Genomic DNA, 23,886 nt, shown 5'->3' with positions numbered 1-23,886 from the left:
CACGGTTACCAAGTCTCTCCTACTTTATATTCCTGAATGTGAAAATTTAAGATCATCAGGATGGATATCATTTCTTGATTATTTTATGTTATTTTAAGTTCTAAGTGAATAACTAAGTCTTATTTAAGAAGTGGAGCATAGTGCCTCACTCCTGTAATCCCTGCACTTGGCAGGAAAATTGTAAGTTCAAAGCCAGCCTTAGTTACATAGTAAGTTCAAGGCTAACCTAAGCTTTATAATGAGATCCTATTTTTTTTTTTAAATAAAGTCTATTTAAGGCATTAAAAGGCTAGAACTTTAGAGCAAAGTCTGAGAAAATGGAAACATAGCTTATCTTGGGGGGTTTCTTTACTTTGTTTTGCAGTGCTGGAGCTCTAACCCAGGACCTCATATCCTGTGGGTGAGGAAAGTGCTTCACCTCTGAGCTACAGCCTCAGCCACAAACTTTCAATTGCCTGCTTACCATATTCCATGTACCTTTGAAGGCATTATTGCACAGAATCTTAACCTGGATTCTGTGAAGTAGGGGTCGTAATTTCAGTTTAGAGACAAAGAAAGTAAAACCCAGAAATGTTAGGTAACTTTCCTTAGAAACACAGTTTATAAGATAGAAAGCTGAAATTTAAATCTACACCTAACAATGCAGAGCTTGTCACTGGTACATAATGAGGAATCCATACGAATCTAGCAAACAAAACATGCATTACAGTTCCCTAGTTAAAATGAGGTAGGGATACTGTAGGGATGGGCGGAATGACTGACTCAGGCATGATGCCATCTTATTTTTATTCTTTAAATTATTTATTTATTTATTTACTTGAGAGAGGGCGGGGGGCATGCCAGGGCCTCCCGCCGCTGTAAACAAACTCCAGATGCACACGCCACCTTGTGCATCTGGCTTCAAGCCTAGGTCCTTTGGCTTGGCAGGTAAATGCCTTAACCACTAAGCCATTTCTCTGACCCGTAATGGCATTTTATATTTTCCTTATAAATGAAATACATCGTGGATGAGAAAAGCACCAAAAGCCAATGGGAGAGAAATAGATTAATCAATAAATTAGGTCAGTGCAGCTCAAAGCAATTTGGAAAGCAGCTTAGGTCATTCTATGGCCCGCTAAAGCTGAACCAGCAGCCAGTCCAAGTTAAGTACAGAAATTCCAACAAACAATGTTGATCTGAATATTTATCAAGCTGCTAGAGTGGAAAGATGTTTTAAATTAGGGAATAATAAAAGTTGCAAAAGAAATGTTGACTAGGTCTTAGGGGTAAATGTATTAGTAAATAAGAAGTTATAGTAAAATCTAAGAGAAATATTTGCAGTAAAAACAAGCTTACATCTATCAAAGATAATGCTTTTAATCTATGAATAATAAACAGATAATATCAAGTAACTTAAACAGGATTAGAAGGGTATAATTCACATGTCATATATATAGTTTTGGGGGTTTTCCTTGTATTTAAAAAAAAAAACTTTTCAATTCAGTCATGAGTTGTTTAGTACAGAATGTTCAGGATATCATTGGGTGACCTCGTTGCTATGAGAACATTATAGTGTATATGAACATAAACCTAGATGGTATAGAAACTACATGCTTAGGCTACATGTTAGAGCACACTTTTAATATGTTATATGATAGGGCTGAGGAGATCTTGCACTTGCTTACAAAGCCTCCCAGCCTGGATTCAGTATTCAACTAAAAGCCAGATGTGGCACATGCATCTGGAATTCATTTGCAGTGGCAAGAGGCCCTGGTATACCCATTATTTCTGTTGCTCATGAATAAATAATAAATAAATAAATTAGAAAGATTGGGCTACAGAGATGGCTTAGCAGTTAAGGTGCTTGCCTGTGAGGTCTAAGGTCCCAGGTTTGATTTCTCCAGTATCCACATAAGCCAGATGCACAAGGTGGCGAATGTATCTGGAGTTCATTTTCAGGGGTTAGAGGCCCTGCCATGCCCATCTTTCTTTCTCTACCACTTTCTCTCTCTCTTAAAAAAAAGTTAAATACAATTAAGCTTAAAGCAATAGATAAGCCAGGCACAGTGGTGCATGACTTTAATCCCAGCACTTGGAAGGCCGAGGTAGGAGGATCACTCACTGTGAGTTCGAGGCCACCCTGAGAATGCAGAGTGAATTCCAGGTCAGCATGGGCTAGAGTGAGACGCTATCTTGAAAAACAAAACAAAAAAAAAAAAAGAAAGATAGATAAAATCTTATATAGTTTTATTTTTACATTTTATGCTTTATTATTACAAATGAATATAAATGCACACACAGGCCTAGGCCCACACAACATCAGGAGCACTGGGAGCATCCACATCCCCCACCTCCTCCTCTCGTCCCATTAGAATGTCTTCAGGGCCATTGATGCACTTGAAGCTTCACCCTCGTGATAGTGGGTAGTGATGTCTTCCTCTGAACTCCCCTTGAAAGACTTGCTTGAGACTCATTCACAGTGCATTGTTTTTTGTTGTATAAGTAGAAGTACGATCTAAAATGCTGATTAAGAGGCTTAGCGAATACATAATCCAGTAACAGCTGTACATTGTTATTTCAAGCCCTGTGCACTGTCTGTAATTGCATGTGCTCTAATGTTATAACTGCTACCGTCTCAGAGGGTTTGTTCACACCAACATCATTGCAAACGTGGAATGTCTTGTTATGCTGTTATAACAGTGAGGCATCACTACACAATAGGAATTTTTCAGCTCTATTATCTTAAGAGACCCTTTGGCAGAAATGTCACTGCATGATACATAACTGCTCTTAAAACTTCACAGAGGTGTTGGGTGTGGTGGCGCACACCTTTAATCCCAGCATTTAGGAGGCAGAGGTGGGAGGGTCCCTGTGAGTTCGAGGCTACCCTGAGACAACATAATGAATTCCAGGTCCGTCTGGGCTAGAGCAAGATCCTACCTTGAAAAGAAAAGAGAGAAAAAGAAAAAAATCACAGAGGTGCTGGGCTGGAGAGATGGCTTAATGGTTAAGGCAGTTACTTGCAAAGCTATTGGATCCAGATTCTATTCCCCAGTATCCACATAAAGCCAGATGCACTAGGTGGCACATGTGTCTGAGTTGATTTGCAGTGGCTAGAGGCCTCTCTCTCTCTCCCCCCCCTTCTCTTTTCCTCAAATAAGTAAAACATTTTTAAAAATTCACAGAACGATACAAAGAAGTACTGAGAGAAATCCTGTGTACCACTTACACTTACCCTAGCCTCTCCCACATTAAAATTCTGCAACTTGCTTTTTAAAAATACTGGCTGAGGAGATGGCTTAGCAGGTAAAGTGTTTGGTGCACAAGGACCTCAGTTAAGATTCCCAGAAACCATGTAAAACGCTGGGCAATGTGGCACCCACCTGTAATCCCAGCACTAGAGCAACAGAGATAAGGAATCCCTAGGGCTCACTGGCTAGCTAATCTAAATGAATCAGTGAGCTCTAAGTTCACCTAAAGACCTTGTCTGAAAGAATAAAATTGGAGAGTAAGGAAGAAGCCTAGCATCTACCTGTGGCTTCCACACACATATGCTCATGTGTACATGCATGCACACACACGTACAAATCCAAAATAAAAAAAAAAGTTGCAAGCAGAGAGAGATGGAGAAAGAATGGGTGTGTCAGGGCCTCTAGCCACTACAAACCAATTCCAGATGCATGTGCCACTCTGTGCATCTGGCTTTATGTGGGTATTGGGGAATGGAATCCAGATTGTTAGGGTTTGCAAGCAAGTGCCTTAGCCACTCTCCAGCCCCCCAAAATGTTAACTGAGTTCACTTACAAAGTAAGTATTGCATTTTGGTAGATCTTCTCTCCCCTCGTCTCCAGCCCCTGTTTCCACTGGATACTTTCACCCATTCCACTTTGTTCGGTTGTCTTTCCCACCCCCGCTAAGCCTGCTTCTTCAAAAGAAAAGAACATCCAGCCTAAAAAGTACAGTCAACTAGGTTAGCACAATTCTTTTTCTAAATTATGGTACTCACTGCTCTAGTGTAAGAATATGGAGAAATAGAAACTAGGAGATATATATTTATAGACATACATACATGTATGTATATATTCAAGCTTTTAAATTTTCTGAAAATGGATTCTAAAAATAATGAGATACAAGCAAAAACACTTAGAACAGTGCTCATCAAATTTGCAAATCTGCGCCCACCCTTAATTTCTAATACAAAGAGTTATCACTGTGATACATACATAAATACACCAACTTTCAGTTGAAGCTCATTCTCTGAGAGAATTCCTAATGGCCTGGGAAAGCACTCACAACATAATAGTAAATGAATATAGCAGTGTACATTTCTATTCCCAATTTGATCCCAATTTTTCTTTTTTTAAATTTTTATTAATATTTTCCATGATTATAAAAAAAAATCCCATGGTAATTCTCCCCTCCCCCCCATACTTTCCCCTTTGAAATTGCATTCTCCATCATATTACCTCCCTATATCAATCATTGTATTTACATATATACATATCAACCTATTAAGTACCCTCCTCCTTTCCTTTTTCTTCCCTTTGTATCTCCTTTTTAACTTACTGGCCTCTGCTATTAAGTATTTTTCTTCTCACGCAGAAGCCCAATCATGTGTAGCTAGGATCCACATATGCGGGAGAACATGTGGCGCTTGGCTTTCTGGGCCTGGGTTACCTCACTTAGTATAATCCTTGTCAGATCCATCCATTTTTCTGCAAATTTCATAACTTCATTTTTCTTTACTGCTGAGTAGAACTCCATTGTATAAATGTGCCACATCTCCATTATCCACTCATTAGTTGAGGGACATCTAGGCTGGTTCCATTTCCTAGCTATTATAAATTGAGCAGCAATAAACATGGTTGAGCACGTACTTCTAAGGAAATGAGATGATTCCTTCGGATGTTGCCTAGGAGTGCTATAGCTGGGTCATATGGTTGATCTCACTTTGTCATAATGAAAAAAATTGTACAAATATATTAAAAGGAAAAAATAACATCAGTAATCTCATTGATGAATCATGAAGTGATATTTACAATTTTGGGTATTTTCTATCTTGAGTATATATTGCCTTTAACCTTAAAACACACTCATATTAAAGAAAAGTTATTTTGGTACACTGCTGTTTGGGAAAGTATAATCAGATTAAAAATATATGTGCAAATGTAATGATTACAGTTGTTTTAAAGCAAAACCACATGTATAAAAAAACGCTGAGAGAGAAGTGTACAAATACTTGTCAGAGCCGTGCTAGGTGATAGGGTTATAGGTGACCTCCCTCCCTCCCTCCTTCTTCTGTGTTGAACTTGTTGCAGCATAAATACCAAGTAGACAACCACTTCAGAGTTCAGCGAGGGAAGTTAAAGCTATGTTCTCGTTTCAATAAACAAGGTACTTTTAACCGTTCAAGAAACTGCTGGAATCTGGGTGTGGTGGCTCACACCTGTAATCTCAGCACTCTGGAGGCTGAGGTAGGAGGATTTTAGCAAGTTCTAGGTCAGCCTAGGCTATAGTGAGTCCCTGCCCTGGACAAAGTAAAAAAGAAACTGCTTGGATGGGGGGGGGGAGCTACAGCCCTGGTGTTTTTCAGTATGAGTTTTATAAGCTGCTAGTTTGGTAAAACACCACAAAGGGGTTAGGGAAGAAAGTGTGGGTTCAGCATCCCTGAGCCAAAAAATAAAATAAAATAAAATAAAATAGAATAGAATAGAATAGAATAGAATAGAATAAAATAAAATAGAATAAAATAAAATAGAATAAAAAAATGTTCCAGAATCCAAAACATTTTGAACAGCAATATGATACCACAAGTAGAAAACTTCATACCTGACCTCATGCTTCAGTCTAAATGCCAGTTAACTGAAAATAGTGTATAAAATTTCCTTCAGAATATAAGTGTACGTGCATCTGATACATAAACAGACTTCCTGATTAGACTTTCATTCTGCCCCAAGGTACCTCGTTGTATCGATACCTAAATAAATCTTCCAGAAAAACCCGAAGTCCAAAACACAACTGCACCTAAGCATTTCAGTTAATGGATTCCCAGCTTGTGTTAGTTCTTTTTAGTGTGGATAAGCCGGGGAATCCTGACCATTGGTGCAGGAGGAGGAAGATAGAGCAGGAATGTGCAGCAGTGAATTCATGAGCAGGACAAGTAAATAAATCATTAGCATCTCACGTGGCGGGACACACAGAAAGATTCCGCTGAGAATTCAAGAATAAAGAACCACCCCGTATTAGCAGTGACTTCAAACTCAGATGCTGTGTGCCTGTTTTGTTTTGTTTTTTCCGGGGGGGGGGGGGTGTTTGCTTTTCCATAAGAAAACAGTTGCTGTACTTTTTAGGGGAGAGTAGAGATACTCAAATGGGTGGGATCTTTAAACCAACACTTTGAGCAGATGTCCAATTTAGGAAGACTCCAAGAGAAAGGGAGACATATTTCCATGTAAACTCTTCCCAAGGGACCCCTTCACTCTTTATTACTTAGGAAACCCTGCTGAATCTCTCCTGTCCTGGCATGACCTCCTTGGGCATAGCTTCTGTTGGTGAAGAGAGCAGTGTGTCTTGAACTTATAAAGCCTCTGGGAGAGACATCCCCTGCTCTAATTTCCTTCCCCAGAAGCAACTCTGTACCAGCCAGTGATGCATGGGAGCTGTCCATAAACTCAAGGGAATGATCTTCTCTGAGTCCAAGGAATGGAGTCATGTTGTCCCATATCTGTCCTAATCAGGGTCTAGTTCCCATGTCATCTCTGTGAAACCCTCCCAACCCGAGCCTCCCAAGAGTTTCCGCTCCCGTCGCCTTGTCTCTGCCGTCCTGCTCTGGCGTGTGCCACACGCGGGCCAACGCCTTGTCTTGGTCTTCTCCTGTTCCTTTGTGGCCAGAGGACGACTGTATCAAATCATTGCTTAATGTGTTGAGTTGCACTGAAATTTTCCTTGCCAAGAGAATGGAGAGCATGCGCCCAGAGGGCTTGGGTCCTTCCAGAAGGTGAGTCCACACACAGTGGGATGGTGCTGGAGGCCCATGAGAGAGACGTTTTTGCCCTGAATGGTTTGTACACAGAATTAACCTTAGGATCGGAAGTCTCTTTTCCTTGAGGAGTCATTTTGGTGCAGAAGAGACAAGGGCCTTCATCTCACTCATCCATGAAGGATGACCAGGGCACCTCAGGTCTCAGAACACAGTTTTTATCAGGGACTCTTCAAAGCAGCATACCAGCCTCGGAGAGTGCCCTGGGGAAGAGGAAAGGCATGTTGCTTGGAACCTCCCATGCAGGGACAAGCACCCAGTCTAATTCAGAGACAATTTTAGGATGAAAAGAAGCATTCTGCAGTGGGAGAGAATAAGAGGATATGATTCAGAGTGTTGGAATTCCTCCACCCCTCAAATGGGTAGCCAGGGTTTGCTTTGAGGTTTGTGACATGTGCCTGAGCAACTTCGGTGCCTGTAAGTGAAAACACCCACTTAGGGGAGAACTTTCTTTTTCTGTTTTGTCTTGTGTGATGCTTATTTCTCAACTGCCCTCTGCTGTGAGCTGCCTGTGTGCATGTCACGAAATCATTTGCTGCTTTTGTTTCTGTTGAGGCCGTTTCTAAATATATGCGATTCTGTTTCTGTCCTTCAACTAGGAAAGCAGCAGAGACGAGAACCGGGCTCTGGCTCACCAGCTGTCTGACGAGAGCAGGCTCTCTATCACAGACTCCCTTTCCGAGTTTTTCGATGCCCAGGAAGTGCTGCTGTCTCCAAGCTCTTCGGAAAATGAGGTTGGAACCCTGTTGTCACTTAGGTGTCTTGAAATCTCTTTGGGGACGCTGTGGGCTAAGCTGTGCTAAAGGTCCCTATGCAGAAGCTCTCAACTCTACCGTCCCTCTGCCAGGGGCCTCATGTATCATTCCCGAAAAGCCCCAATGATACAATCTAGTAGAAGAAAAAAAGCTATAAAAGTTAAGACTAAAAGACACTTTTTCATTTCTTTTACTTAGTTTGTTAGACATTTTTTCATTTTCAGATTGGTAATTCTGAATTTTACCTTTATTTTTATTTTATTTTTTTGTTTTGTTTTTTTAAGGTAGGGCCTCACTCTGGTCCAGGCTGACCTGGAATTCACTCGAACTCATGTTGATCCTCCTATCTCTGCCTCTGGAGTGCTGGGATTAAAAGCATGTGCCACCACACCCAGCTTGAATTTTACCTATTTAATAAGGGAATATTTCCACCATAGGGCTAGAAAATAGCACTCTGTATGTGTTTGATCATGTTAATCTGCTACACATTTTTATAATTATATGATTAGTATACATATAGTATAAATACTATTTAAAATTAATACATAAAATAATAATTTCTATAAGAGGCAGGTACCACAGTTAACATTGCTATGTATGTGCTGATACTTTTACCCTTTAGGTATAGAAGTAATAATCTTGTTTATGTATGAATTCCCATAGAAGTGTCTTTTTTTTCACAAATAGTTCAAAGACAAATTGTTAACTCCTACCTAAAACCCAACAAATTCTGTAAATGCAGTTACAATGAAAAATTTTATAATAATAGAGATTTGGAGTTTATTTTTTCTTGTGAGAACTAACCAAAAATATGTAGGAATTTTTTTCTTTGTTCCCTCTTTATCTCCTTCCCTTCCTTTCTGTGCTAAGGATCAAACCCAGGGCCTATCACAAGCTCTAGGCAAGCTCTCTGCTCTGACCTATATCCCCAGCACTAACAGTTGTTTTTTTAATGAGTATAACCTAGATAGATTGGTATGGGGGGCATTTTTTGAACACAGCACCCCAGATTGTTTCTATAGATTTCTGGTGTGGGTCAGACATAGCATGTTTGATCATTTGAAGTAAGGGTTTTATGGAAACTCTCCTTCCATTTACTCTAACTCTAATGTATATTATTTCTTCTTTTCCATAGATTTCTGATGACAATTCATATGTCAGTGACATAAGTGATAATCTTTCCTTAGACAATCTCAGTAATGATTTTGATAATGAAAGACAAACCTTGGGTAAGATTTACATTATTGGGTCTCTGAAAGTTTGCTTCTGTATAGAATCATAGTCACAGATAGAGTGCCTGCTAAAGGCAGAGGGGGCAGCAGTACTACACAAGAAATTAACATATAGCACAAGGCATCATCCAGGATTTTATAATCTAGGTGGGGAGAGAGTACCCGCATGAGAAAAATGTACTCATTCAGATCAATTTGTTTGCCTGTGTATATCTTTATTTTACAAGGTGAGAGCACCTAGCCATTTCCTATGAATGTTAAAAATAATGCTAGTACTATTCTTTGGGCAGTCAAATATTCTTTTTGCAAACACATTAAGAACAGAACTTTGTGCCTTTAGCTATCTTAAGGTGTTTTGTCATTTAAGAATTTAATAGGGCATATATACTAAAAAATGCTAACTGGTAATTTATCCCAACACATCCCCTTATTACTGCTTTATTCCAGGAAGAAAAGTGATTGTCAAGAAAGGTATTTCACAATGTGAGTTTGAACTGTAGTATAACGTAGAGAGTCTGCTTATTCCCAAACAGCTCAGGACTTTAATGAGCAAACTAAAGCCTGCTTAGGAAGATACACTTAGAAAAAAATCTATCCAGTGCCCAGTTCTCAGCATGAGCCCTTAGCACTAAACACTCCCAATCCCAGTTCCTACCCAGTGTGCCCTGGGATCTCTAGTTCATCTTTATATTAGATACTCTTAAGTACCACTCACCACCTGTTCTTCACATCTAGAGGACAGGGACTAGGCCACACACCTTTATTTGTGTGTTTCTCAGCTCAGTAAATGTATGTGAACCCTGATGATGAATTATCTAAACACTAAAGAACCACTTCCTTGAGGACCACAGAAGAGGTAGGTAATTTTCCCATCATCTGAAAAGTATCATTTCAGCATCACACCTGCTAAAAGTGAGATGTTTTGCTCTTTAGTTTTTCTTGAAGTGTTCTCCAGAGAGGATTCCCTAGGTTGAAAAGCCCAAACCCAGTGATTTATATGCAGGAGCAAGTTCGTGTGCTCCAAGTGTCTATTATTTTCTGGTTGCTGGGACAAAACACCTGACCAGAGTATGGTCACATTCAGTCCACAGTGAGGAAGTAGAGAGCGATGGATGCTGCTGCTTCCGGCTTTCTCCTTTCTAGGTAGCCCAGGACCCCAGTCTATGGGGTGATGCCACCCACAGGTAAGGTGGGGCTTCCCACCTCAGTTAACCTAATCAAGATACTCTCAGGCATCCTTAGGTTCTAAACTAATTTAGATAATCTCTCACAGGTATGTCCAAAGGCTAGTCTTCTAGGTGATTCCAGGTGCTGTCAAGTGGACAATCAATATAAACCATTATAGAAAGGAAACACAAGAGAAGTGAACACACTTTCTCCCTTGGTTGGCAGTATGCCCATTAAAATGGCTGGGGAGATGGCTTAGCAGATAAAGTGCTTGCCTACAACGCCAAAGGTCCCAGGTTGGATTCTACAGGAGCCATAGAAGCCAGATGCGCAAGGAGACACATGTGTCTGGAGTTTGTTTGCAATGGCTGAAGGCCCCAGCATGCCCATTTCCCTCTGTCTCTTTCTGCCTCTCTCAAATGAATAAAATAAATAATAAAATAAAATGGCTCTCTGAGGGCTGGAGAGATGGCTTAGCAGTTAAGGCACATGCCTGCCAAGTGTAAGGACCCAAGTTTGATTCTCCAGGTCCCATGAAAGCCAGATGCACATGGTGGCACATGTGTCTGGAGTTTATTTGCAGTGGCTAGAGGCCCTGGTGCACCCATTCTCTCTCTCTGTCTCTCCCTCTCTAATAAATAAATAAATGAAAATAAATATTTTTAAAAAATGGTTCTCCGAGCCATGGATGAAGGAGGTGGCAGATGATGAAGTCTCCCATCTCTTGGAGTCTTATCGAAGAAGCCACACTGAGCACAGAGTCAAGGTGGGCTTCAGAGACAACATTGCGAAGAACCTGGGCCATGGCTGTGCCCTGTTGACAGCAGCCAGGAAGAGGGTAGGAGAGTCAATCCAACCCCTGCTACTCGGTGGTTACATGTGCTAGAGCAAGTCCTTTTCTGTACTTTACTTTTTTATCTATAAAATGTCCATAATACCATTTACCTCAGAGGTAGTCATAAAAAATAAATGAAAATAATTCAGGTGAAATACTTAAGACTGAAGACTACAGACTAAAAAAAGCAGGGTATGTGTTATCTATCAACAGTGTGCTGTGGTGAAGTAGCGTTCACTAAAAACTTAGAACAGTAGAATCAAAGAAGATATTATCAGACTACTGGAAAAGCTGTTTTTAAAAGTGCTGTTACTTACAACCACTTCCCTGCGTCAGATTTTACCCATATAAGCAATTAAATTCAAAATTTAGTTAGATGCTTGGATCAACATGAGACTAATCCGTTGATTAGATCAGAGGCCTCAGGATCCAATCAGTTCTCAGTTGGGAATCATCTGTCTACACATGATCTTTCTGGGGATTTCATATCTACTCAACAGTCCTTTCTTTCCCTCCCTCCCCTCCCCTCTCCTTCTTTCTCTCCTTTCCTTTGTCCCTTCCCTCCCTCCCTCTCGCCCTCCCTCCCTCCCTCCCTCATTTCCTTTCTTCCTCCCTTCCTTCCTTCTTCCCTTCCTTCCTCCCCTCTCTCTATCCATCCTTCCCTCCCTCCCTCCTTCTTTCCTTCCTTTCTTTTCTCTCTTTGCAAGCAGAGAGAAAAGAGGCAGACAGAATGCATGTACCAGGGCCTCCAGTCGCCCAGACACACATGCACTACTTTATGCATCTAGCTTTATGTGGGTACTGGGCACTCAAACCTGGGTCATTAGTCTTTGCAGGCAAGAACCTTAATCACTAAGCTATCTCACCAGTCCTCAATACCCTTTTTGAATACCATTGTTATCATATGAATCAAAAGTCTAGAAACATTCACCATCTGTGACATAGTAATTGCCCTTCTCTACATGCTAATAAAGTGATCAGAGACCAGGCAAATATCTAAGTATAAGATTATTCATAGTCAGGTATGGTGGTGTACATCTTTAATCCCAGCACTTGGGAGGCAAAAGTAGGAAGATTGCTGTGAGTTCAAGGCCACCCTGAGACTACATAGTGAATTCCATGTCAGCCTGAGCTAGAGTGAGACCCTACATCAAAAAACAAACAAACAAACAAAAATCATGACTTGGATTTTGTTAGCTTTGTTTTGCTTTTTGTATCCTCAAAGTTGATATTCCAAAAGTAATAAATGTCAATTAATATAGACTATTTTACATCACTAAATGTTTTAGAAGAATTTTAAATAATGGGAAAATATGTTAGCCGAAAAGACATAAGATAAAATATATATTCACACTACATTCAACCGATAAGTTGGGGGAAATACTATATTCCCTAATATAAATGGCTACAGTCTAGGGTGGTAGAATTACAAACAGCCACTATTTATCATTTTTCTAAATAAAACTTAACCAATAAGTACTACATAGCTATAATCCCAACACTTAAAAGAACAGGATGATTGTGAGTTTAAGACCAGCCTCACCTCCTAGTAAGACCCTCTCTCAAACAAAACAAAATACATACACATACATACACACAGTTGTGTTTACCACAATTTGATTTATTTTTTTAAACTTTTCAAATTTTTACAAATGTAACCTACTAAACTGTAGGCATAGAAATCCAAGTTCCAGTTTTATTCTGAATGTATAAAAGCTATGAAGAACTAGTTTTTGAGAAGAAATTAAGGGCTTCCCCAGGAACAAAGTCCATGGCTTTTAGTGTATGTAATTTTAGTACTGGGGATTGAACTATACTAATCACATTCTCCTCGATTTTTATATTTAATTAATCTGAATTCTTTTGCTTATTTTCTGACTTTCAGTCACTGAATATAATAGTACCCTGGGGTACTTGCTAGATAAAGGTTGTCATTGATTTTTAAAATTATTTTTACTTATTTATTTATTTATGAGAGAAAAGAGCCAGATTGAAAAAAAGAGAGAGTGGGCATGCCAAGGTGTCCGCTCACTGCAAGCAAACTCCATGTGCTTCTGCATCTGGCTTATGTGGGTCCTGGCGAATTGGACCTGGATCCTTTGGCTTTGCAGGCAAGCACCTTTTACCACTAAGCCATCCCTCACCCTGATTTCTTTTAAATTGTGAAATTAAAAAAAAATTTTTTATTCTGAAAATTATTCTTTTGGCTTCCTTGTGTGTAAGTTAGTAAATAGTTGTATCCTTGTTTGTCTCTGTGGGGAGCTGGGACTTCAGTGTCCCCCAAATGCAGAACTTGGATTTCTATGCCTACAGTTAGTAGCTTCCAAGATTCAGCAGGACTTCTTTTCCCCCCTTTTAGGGCCTGTTCTGGAAAGTGGTAGGGAAGCCAAGTCCAAAAGGAGGACCAGCTTGCCAGCGCCCAGCCCCAACACCAGCAACATCAGCTTGTGGAACATCCTCCGCAACAACATAGGGAAGGACCTGTCCAAGGTGGCCATGCCCGTGGAGCTGAACGAGCCCCTGAACACGCTTCAGCGGCTCTGCGAGGAGCTGGAGTACAGCGAACTGCTGGACAAGGCCGCACGCGTCCCCAACCCCCTGGAGCGGATGGTAAGAGCCCACCTTGCCGGTCCCCCACTCTGCTCTGAGCTACAGGCCCTTCTGACCCTAGGGAGGTAGAGACAAGAGACACATGCTGGTTCACATCTTGATTGTTCCTTAGAGCAGCATTCATTTGTAGCTCAGAATGACCTTAAATTTCTGATCCTCTTACCTCCACCTGGGGATTACAAGTGAGCACTGAAATCGCAGGTATGGGCATCACAGGCACATTTTATTTATGTGGTGCTGGGGATTGAAACTAGAGGTCTTTGTGGGCTGGAGAGATAGCTTAGCAGTTAGAGCGTGCCTTGCAAGGACCACCATGTTCGACTGTCCAAGTGCAAGGTCACTCATGCCCACCAGGTGGCAAAAGCATCTGGAGTTCGATTTTAGTGGCTGAGGCCCTGGCGTGCCAATTTTTTTCTCTTTCATGTGCATTCTGTCTGTAAAATTAAAATATATATATACATATATATATATATGTATGTATGTATGTATGTATGTATGTATATATATATATATTTTTTTTTAAAGAAATCAGGCCTTTATGCATGCTAGGCAAGCACCTTACCAACTGAGCCACATCCACAGACTGTTAATGAAAGTCATGTCTCAGAAGATACCCAAGAGCCCTCTGCTTGGCTGTTCCCATCACCTTATCAGAATGAGTGTGGAGATAAGCAAGGGGCTCCTCTGTCCTGCTGATGCCTAGGGGTGGGTCTCCTCTGTCTTTTCCAGGTTTTGTGCTTACTGTTCCTTCAGAAGCTTCCATCTGGTGGTTCTGATAAGCCTGGCAGGAAAACATGCTCCAAGGCTGTCTCCCCATTTTTGTTTTTGTTTTTTTCATTACCCTGGTATACAGGATTTACTATGTCAGTGTTTTTATCATCCAGACTAAATTTCTAGGGCTGGAGAGGCTCAATCAACAGTTAAGTTGCTTGCCTACAGAGTCTAATGACCCAGGTTCAATTCCCTAGTACCCAAGTAAAGTCAGATGCACAAGGTGGCCCAGGCATCTGGAGTTTGTTTGCAGTAGCTAGATGCCCTGGTGTGCCCATTCCTCCCTCCTTCCCCCCTGCCCTCTCTCTCTTTCTCTCTCATGTGCATTCTCTCTGCCTCTTTGATTCAAATAAATAAAATATTTCATTATTTTAAAAAATATTTATTTGTAAACTCTTGAAAATTTTTATTCTGAAAATTATTGTTTTGGCTTCCTTGTGTGTAAGTTAGTAAATAGTTGTATCCTTGTTTGTCCTTGTGGGGAGCTGGGACTTCAGTGTCCCCCAAATGCAGAGTTCTCTCATTGTATTCACTGATTAGCTAAACCGACAAACACCCCCCTGGGCGTCACAGACCGGCCAGCAACACCCCCGCTGCGATAGAGGGTGTGGTCTCCACATCCTACACCATCTGTAGACCTCATTCTCATAGAAACTCCATCACTCCTATGACTTGAAGATGAAGGGACACCTTTGCCCCTGACCCAAAGAGACATCCCACCATAGCTCCCTGATCTCTGAGGCCTCCTCATCAAAGGCACTTCAGTCCATTTTGTTAGACCATGATTGAGCATTTCATGTAGACAATGTGAACTTACTGTCAGGTCATAAACTGAGGAAGCAGAGAAAGGAACAGATATTTGGGTTTCAAGAACACAGAGAGTCACAGGTGTTGGACTGGCCAGAGTGTAGCAAATTGCCTTTTTTTTTCTTTTTGTGGAGCTGGAGACCAAGCCCAGGGTGTCATACTTGTTCAACAACAAAGACTGTGCCCGTGAGACACACTCCCAACCCAAGAATTAATCTTCATAAGCAAGTCAAGAGAAATCTTCAGGGTGAGGTGGGAAAGTGGGTCCTGTTATAAGCAACACCCAGACACCTTGCAGTGGGTTAGTAAAAAGGCCTTGTGTCTGGCGCAAATTTGTAACAGGTGCTCATTTCTTCAGGATAAAATGTTTCACAAATTGTTCTCTGAAGAAGAACTGTTAAGATTGTTATTACTCAGTATTAGAAAGGAACTTTTTCTGTAACTATTTAGGTATAACTTTGGGGAGCAGAGAAAGCTGAGAAACATTCCAGGACCCTCACAGTGTGGGTCAGGGAAGGATTTTCTCATTTCATGGTTACTTGTAGCTTCCCTTCCTCCTCCCCTTCCTAGTCCTCCTCCTCTCCCTTCTCCAGCTTACATCTCTCCTCTCTGTAAAGTAGAATTTAGGGCTACTGTATCCTGTTTCTCAGAATGAAAAAATAGCTCACACATTTTCTTTGATCAGCATGAGTTTTTAGACTTCTACAATACCTGATTTTGAATGGTTAAATTTATGGGATTGGCAGATGGCTCAGCAATTAAAGGTGCTTACTTGCAAATTCTGCTGGCCTGAGTTCAATTCCCAAGCCACCCCAATAAGCGAGAAGCAAAAAGTGGCACAAGTGTCAGATGTTCATTTGCAATGGCCAGAGGCCATGGCACCGCCCCTCCCCCACATACACACACACATGCAATTGAATAAATTGTTCAAAGAGATGATGACGCACAATTCTGAGCTCTGGGGTGTTTGGCTTTTTTAGCACTTTCCCTGGCACCCCTGAAGCCTTGATGTCAGGATTCCCAGTGCCGCCAGGCTAGATGTTCTGTGTAGTTCACTTGTGGAATTTTATCATCTGGATTGCAATTATCCAATTTTAGATATCAAAGTAAATGAGCAGCTTCAACACATCATTGACTTGTTTCTGGGCCAAAATAAACATTATTTAAACTAATGATTTTAAACCTACATTGGTTTGCTGTGTTTAACCCCAAGACAAATCTTTGTCCTTGTGAAAGAAACTGAGGTTTTACTTCATGACAACAGTTTTCTTGGCGACACAGAAATAACGTCGTTCTTCCCTCCGTGTCTCCAGGTGTTCGTGGCAGCCTTTGCCATATCTGCTTACGCGTCCAGCTACTTCCGCGCGGGGAGTAAGCCGTTTAACCCGGTCCTCGGAGAAACCTACGAGTGCATGCGAGATGACAAGGGCTTTCAGTTCTTTGCAGAACAGGTGATGTGTACCCTTTGTGTTTGTTGGGAGGAGTTGCTTATGCCTGCCATTAAATGTGCTCCTAAAATACTTATTTTCCCCCTTTTCACCAGCTTCAAAGAACTGAGGTCATTACAGGGTTTTGAAATATAAAGCTGTGGATCCATGTCCCCCTGCCCGTGAAATGTAGCCACCACCCATGGGCACAAAGGTACCAGTAATTCTGAGAGCTTGTTTGGTTACGTATACTAACACCCTTCTAAAATCATTAGCCAGAGCCAAAGGAACTGCCAAGGCAGGAAGCATTTGTCCAGCGTGGACTCAGGTTGAAAGCTTGCCCTGGAGTCTTGGCACCACCATTCTAGGCCCGGACTGCCCTCAGCGTGCACAGCTCTAAGTCAGTGCCCTGTTCCTGGTTTCGGCTTAGGAGGAGTCATTCACACATGTAGTTCGTTATTCATTCACATTGACACGTTATTTATTAGATGTATACTATGTGCCCTGCAGCATTCCAGGTGCTCAGACCTTGCATTGATAATGGGGTCTTGGAGACAGACAATCTCTCTCCTGGATTAATAGATGTCATATTGTACTTACACAGCCTGAAGTTCCATTTAACTCTGCTAGGATAGGAGAATATTCAAGACCAAGCAGCCTGTATTCTAAGCTCAGCTTCATGTCCTACTGGCTATACAACCCAGGGCAAGTTACTAGCTTCTCTCTGCTTTAGTTTCCTCTTGGAAGTGGAGATGGCAGTCAGTGTATGTGGCTTAGTGACAACTGACTGGGGTACTGTCTTCAAAGTACTTAGAGCAGCGTCTGGTGCATGCAGTAGGTCTGTTCTGAGTGAGTTTCCCGGTGCTGCTGCCGCGTGTGGCATAGTGTGCAGTGGTGAGATGTTGGAGATCCCCTCACATCTGCTGGTGTGGAACACTCATTTAGCTAAAATACAGTGCACACACATGGACATAAAAAGCAACCCTTTATTACCTTTCAAGAGACTTGCTATCATTGCTTTAGTACATTTCTTTCCTTCCACATGTTAGAAAACAGGGGCTGGAGAGGTGGCATAGTGGTTAAGGTGCTTGCCTGTGAAGCCTAAGGACCTAGGTTTGATTCTCCAGGTCCCACATAAACCAGATGCACATGGTGGCGCATGCGTCTGGAGTTTGTTTGCAGTGGCTAGAGGCCCTGGCATACCCATTCTCTCTCTCTCTCTCTCATAAATAAATAAAAATAATTTTAAAAAATTAAATAAAAAGAAAAAGGAGGAGCATGGATGGCTAAAATATTCTTATGGGTATTTTTAGCACTGGATTTGCATTATAGGAACTAGAAAGAAAGGATAGTATGGCCAAGAGTCCTGTGTTTTTCTGTTCTTTTTCTCCTCTTTTTCTTCTTCCTTCTTCCTGAGAGAGGGTCTTATTGCATAGCCCAGTTTGACCATAAACTCACTGCCTCAGCCTCTCCAAGTGCTGGGGTTTCAGGCTGCACTATCACGCCCTGCTGATGAATTGGGTACTTATTTTAACTGTAAAATTGACGAGCTTGTAGGCTGGGCATATGGTGCATGATTGTAATTCTAGCTTTCAGAGGCCTGAGGCAGGAGGATTAAGAATTCAAGGCCAGCTTGGAAACACATAGAGTTCTCTGCCAGCCTGGACTACCTAGTGAAATGCTGTCTCAAAAAAGACAAAGCAAGAAACAAAACCAATGACAAACAGTGGTCTCTTAAACTCAAAGGAAAATGAATATGCTAACATACCAAAGCATATTGTCAGTGGCTTCCCAGTTGGGAAAGTAAATGTTGCCTGATATTGGGGAAGTAAGGGCTAAATCAGTATTGAAAGGGATCTGTTAATCTGTCTAAATTAAATTTACAGGGTTATTTAAATACCAAACCCAAAATGGAATGCAAATAAATGAAAATATAATTTGGTTTCCATGGCATTAAATGCATTCTTGTGGGAAAAAAAAGGCCCTAAATACCCCTTAGCTACAGCAGACAACCAGGACATGGTGAATAGCTATGAGAGCAGTAACATGAGCTGTGGAAAGGTGAACATCGGTCCTCTGAGCCTTGATGGGCTGAAGGCATGGAGCCGATGCAGGATCTGCTGGTGCATCTGCTGCATGCTCCAAGAGGGGGAGAGGAGCCCCTAGGATGTGCACAGGCACCTGCATCCAGAGAGAACCCACAACTTAGACTTCAGATGTATGAAGTGGGCCCCACAGTAATAATCAAGGATGATTTCTGTCATTATAGGATGTTCAGAATGGAAAACTGAAAGACCCCTCCATTTGCTTGACTCAGGTTGTGGTAAGGCTTAAATGAAAGGATACTATACACTTAGATGAAGGACTATGTGGTAAATGATCATTGCTCTTATATTTAGAAGGAGCATTTGAAATTTCCTTAAATAAAGAATGTTAAGAATAGTGGGAGGCATGTTGAAAATGTAGAAAGTAAAATAAGATATGCTATATCTGCTCTACGCTAGATGTTGCTGGCAGACAGAAAGCCAGCTTTTACGCACTCCAAAGTCCTCCTGGCTGGCTGTACTGGAATAGCAGTGGCCACCAGCCCTGACCGTGGTAGAACCACTTCATCCGGCCAGAGTGTAGCTTTATGACCTCAGACCTTTGCTTCGTGTAGTGCAGGCAGGAGTAACTGAGTCTGTCAGGGCTAGACTCACACTCACAAAGTTGGCAAGTGGCTGATGTAGAAACTACATGCTACTGCTGCATCTGCGTTTACTGTGGAAAATAGACCTGCTGAGGGGATCAGAAGGCTCTGGGCAGCATGACCAGGCACAAGTTCCCCACCAGCGGGTTACCTGGGAGGGTGATCACAGGTGAATGTACAGCGTGCCTTGTACTCTAAAAAAGGAAAGTGCTTGAGGCCATTGCCTCGTTTTCCTGACATTCTAGACATAATTCAGCTCGGGACCTCACCCCACCATCTCCTGACCTTGTTGTTCACAAGACCGGCCGACTCCCTGCACACGAAGCCCGCAGCCAAGGAGCAGCGCGGTGCTGCCCGGGTCTGCTGTGTCCCCGTGATGAGCTTTCAGAGTTGGGGGTGGGGTGGGGAGGGTCTGTGCTTTCCTGGCCTCTCAACATCCACAGACACCCAAAGGTCAAGATAATGTACTGAGCAGAATCCCTGATTTAAGAGGTTTTGTAACGTTTGATCCTAGGGACGACGCCGGTAGGAATTGTGTCTCCAAGCTAAGACCTGGGCAGCGGCCGCCTGGCTCTTCTGGCGAGTGTTCAGATCCCAGACCGTTGTGTGGAAAGGAGCAGGCTGGGCGAGAGGGACGGTTCAGTGGGCAGAAGGGCAGCAGGCCTCTTGCCTCACAGCTCTGGGACTCTGTTGCTGTGGTATTGGGGGTGTGGTTGTGTGGAGGTGACAAGTCCTGGAAGTGAAGCCGTGGCCGTTCCCAGAGATCGGCTGCATCAAAGCAAATCTTGGCATTGTAGCTCATCTCAGAGACGCCTGGTCCAAGGTGACCTGTGGTCAGAAGCCAGTGTGGCAGGCCGGGAAAGGCTCAGTCACAGGGGAGGGGGACCAAGGCCCAGAGATCAAGGTTTTTAGTGTCCCCAGTAATGTGCTGCCCCAGGCCCCCATTTCCCTTCCACTATCCTTTCTCCTACGTCTCTTCTGGGATCTCCTGTGAATACTGTTGAGTGCATGTGGTTTTGCCTGCCACTGCCATATAAACCCTTCGTCCTCCAAACTCATGAAGGACTTTGTTCCACCTACCGTTGTGCCCTAGGGTATGGCCTTTGTGGATAAGGATGTTCAGGAGGTCTGCACAGCGCTGGCTTTCTATATGAGCGAAGACCGGGGGGCCCGAGTGTGACTTTCACCTGTGTGGACCCTCCTGCTTCCTCTAGCTGCCTGTCCCAGCACACACGCAGGCTCTGAGTGTCCCCAGAGGAGAGCACATTTCAGAAAAGTCACTTCACTCCAGCAAGCTCTGCTGCTCGTTTCATACCTTTGGGAAATCTTTGATGAGGAAAGGAGGTCGCACATCAGTATCGTTTCCTGTTTATGCGGGACCTAAGGTTCACGTCACCATCCAGATGGTTGCAGCCAATTACCAGTCATTTTAGAAGCCATCAAGAGTTTGTGTCAGGAAAGCTGAGCGCAGTTAGTAAACTTTAACCTGGAAAACCCCAAGGTTGCTGAGATGGGCGAGAGTCGAGTAAGGCTGGGTTGTCCCTTTGCCCCAGGGCTCAGCCCTTCTCTGTTGCTCCTTTGGAGAACCAAACATCTATTTTTGACCAGATTTATAAATAGTTCCCCTGTCACCTCTCTGAATAGTTCTTTTAACTACTAGAAGGTTGTCTGCTCCTGACTAAAGTTGCACTGTATTTAATGTGACTGTTGGAGGGAAAATTCTAGTTGTAATAAAACTAGCAAAAATTTGAACATAGGGCAACTAAGCCATCATTTTGTGCTTTTCTACATTTTTATGTGTGTGCACACCATGTGCATGAATGAATGCACATGGAGGCCAGAGTACAAGCTCAGGTGTTATCCTCAGAAATGCAGCCTACCCTTTTTAAAATTTATTTTTTATTTATTTATTTTTGTTTTTAGAGGTAAGGTTTCACACTAGTCCAGGCTAACCTGAAATTCACTATGTATTCTCAGGCTGGCCTCAAACTCATGGTGATCCTCTTACCTCTGCCTCCCAAGTGCTGGGATTAAAGGCGTGCGCCACCACGCCTGACTATTTTGTTAATTAATTTATTTAATTTATTTATTTTTATTTTTTTGGTTTGTCAAGGTAGGGTCTCACTCTAGCTCAGGCTGACCTGGAATGCACTATGTAGTCTTAGGGTGGCCTTGAACTCACAGCGATCCTCCTACCTCTGCCTCCCAAGTGCTGGGCTTAAAGGCATGTGCCACCAAGCCCGGCGTTAATTTATTTTTTTAAGACAGAGTCTTTTGTTGGTCTGTTGCTCACCAATTAGGCTAGATGGTTTTGCCAGGATGCCCCGGGGCTCCTCCCATGTTTGCCTCTCCAGCTCTGGGACTGTAGACATGTACCACCTTGCCCAGCATTTTTTACATGACTTCTGAGGATCAAACTCAGGTCCTCACGCTTATGAAGCAAGCACTAAACCCACTGAGCTATCTCTTCACTCTGCTTTTCTGTGTTTCTATATCATGTTATCATTTAATTAGTTTTTTTTTTTTTTTTTTTTTTTTTTTTAGGTAGGGTGTCACTCTAGCCCAGGCTGACCTGGAATTCATTATATTGTCGCAGGGTATCCTAAAACTCATGGCAATCCTACTACCTCTGCCTCCCAAATGCTGGTATTAAAGGTGTGCACCACCATGCCCAGCTTCTGTTTTTGTTTTTCCAGAGGCTGTGTGTTTGTGGGATAAAGGATTCACTGTGGACATACGTGAAAGCCATGGGGCAAGTGCACTGTCCTCAAATCAGCCAACCTCACCTTCATCTCATCTCTTCACTCACAGTCCATACCCATTCATCAACAAGCCCCGGGGTCTCCCTCCAGCAGCCTCCTTCCCAAATCCTGTTCCTCCCCATTGCTGCTGGCTGACTGGCCCAAACCACCATAACCAGTGACTAAGATCCTTGCACTGGGTGGATGCCCAGTTCCTCACCCAGCTGCCAGAATGCTTGTCTTAAGCAGGAGGAACGTATGACCTGTACCTTTCAAGTCGCTTGGAATAAAAGCCAGAACCCAGACAGTGACTCACAAAGCCCTCTGGCGCCTGGGCGGCCACCATGCTTCTCCTCACTTCTCCCTGTGTCACCTGCCACATTGGCCTGGCCTTCTGCTTTGCACCTGGTAGTTTTTCAGCCACTGGCTCCTGCAGCATAGGTGTGCTTTTCCCAGGTAACTGCGTGGTGGGCTTCCCTGATTCCTCTCAGAGGCTTCCCTTTTCAGAGTCTTACCCAGCACCCTGGCGGAACAGCTCTGATCCCCATCCTCACACCTTGCCCTATCTCTCCCAAGACTGACCAGTTGGTGCCAGTGTATGCCATGTATCTCATGGCTTCCACCCTAAAATACAAACTCTCTGGTTTGCCTCTCGAGCTTATCACTGTGTCCCCAAAGACTAAAACAGTGCCCAGCACATTTCTGGCAACAGCAAGTGTTTTATGGAAGATAAGAGAAGAATGGACACTCTGTCCGACCCTGGGTGTTTCCTTTACCTGGCACTTGTCCTTTCTCTGTAAGTCACTCTACAGTGCTTAGGGAACTAGGAGGGTTTTTTTTTGTTTTTTTTTTTTTTGTATCAGAAATTGGGATGACTGTACGGTTAGTTCTGTGGGCAGTTTTAGGGACCATTTTCTCAATTGAAAAAAATATAAAGTACACAAATATTGAAATGCCTGTTTTTTCCTCATCTACTTCGTTGACTACCTACCTCTTTCTGTGAAGTACATGCAAAGCAAAACCAAAAATGACCAGAGCAAGGGAGTAAAGGCCTCATACATATAAGTGAAGCCAAAATTGCAAGAATTTTTAATTCCACGGGGCTGCATTGGGACTTTGAGAGAGGAGCAGCACCTCTCTTATCAGACAAGGAATTGCATAGTGAAAGGCACCCGCTGGGTTCTTGAATGCTTGGAAATCACCACTGCTGAGGAACTAGTCTCCTCTGGCTGGAGAGGAAGCGATGAGAAATGAGGCTAAGAACCAGTCTAAATCATGTTTACCTGAGAAGCTAACAGGCAGTGGCTCCCCTGGGCTGTCAGGCCAGATTCAAATGTACCTACTGCTTTTTATTGGGGGTAAGGGGCAGAATTTATGTGAAGATATAATAATAAACAGGCTAGCCAGGTATGGTGGTGCAGGCCTATAATCTCAATATTTAGAAAGCTGAGGTAGGAGAATCACAAGTTGAAACCAGCAAGATGCTGTCTCAAAATAAAAACCAAACCAAAAAAAAAAAAAAAAAAAGGAAAAAGAAAAGGAAAGAATGGAGACTGATCCTGGTCTACATTCCCACTGGTAAGGACCTGCCAAACTGTATTCTCTGTTCGTCACCATCCACAAAGATTAAGGAAGGCATGGAGAATTAGCCCTTTCTGCTTGCATTCAAAACAACCAAAGCCCTGAAACAGACTTATAGATTGCCTGACATCCTCTGGCCACTCTATTCTGAGATTAGAAGACATACAGAATAGATGTTAGAATCAACATTTTGAAGTCAAGACATTTCCTCTGACCTCATTTTACAAAGAAATAAATGAGATGCAGAGAGGTT

General features: G+C 42.5%; 1 protein-coding gene across 10 annotated transcripts in view; it reads left to right on the top strand.

The window, feature by feature from the left end:
• Osbpl3 (oxysterol binding protein like 3) overlaps positions 1-23,886 on the top strand; it is a 197,469-nt gene that overhangs the window by 142,183 nt on the left and 31,400 nt on the right. For all 10 annotated transcript variants that reach the window (XM_045135889.1, XM_004652803.2, XM_004652801.2 and 7 more), the window contains 4 exons: positions 7,618-7,752; positions 8,909-9,002; positions 13,367-13,617; positions 16,509-16,646. In XM_045135889.1, coding sequence (XP_044991824.1) covers positions 7,618-7,752; positions 8,909-9,002; positions 13,367-13,617; positions 16,509-16,646 — 618 coding nt within the window. The remainder of the gene's footprint in view (positions 1-7,617; positions 7,753-8,908; positions 9,003-13,366; positions 13,618-16,508; positions 16,647-23,886) is intronic.

The sequence above is a fragment of the Jaculus jaculus genome, chromosome 16 (genome assembly GCF_020740685.1).
Source record: "Jaculus jaculus isolate mJacJac1 chromosome 16, mJacJac1.mat.Y.cur, whole genome shotgun sequence".
Classification (NCBI taxonomy): Eukaryota; Metazoa; Chordata; class Mammalia; order Rodentia; family Dipodidae; genus Jaculus; species Jaculus jaculus.
Note: the sequence above shows the minus strand (reverse complement) of the source record. Positions and strands in the feature narration are given on the sequence as shown.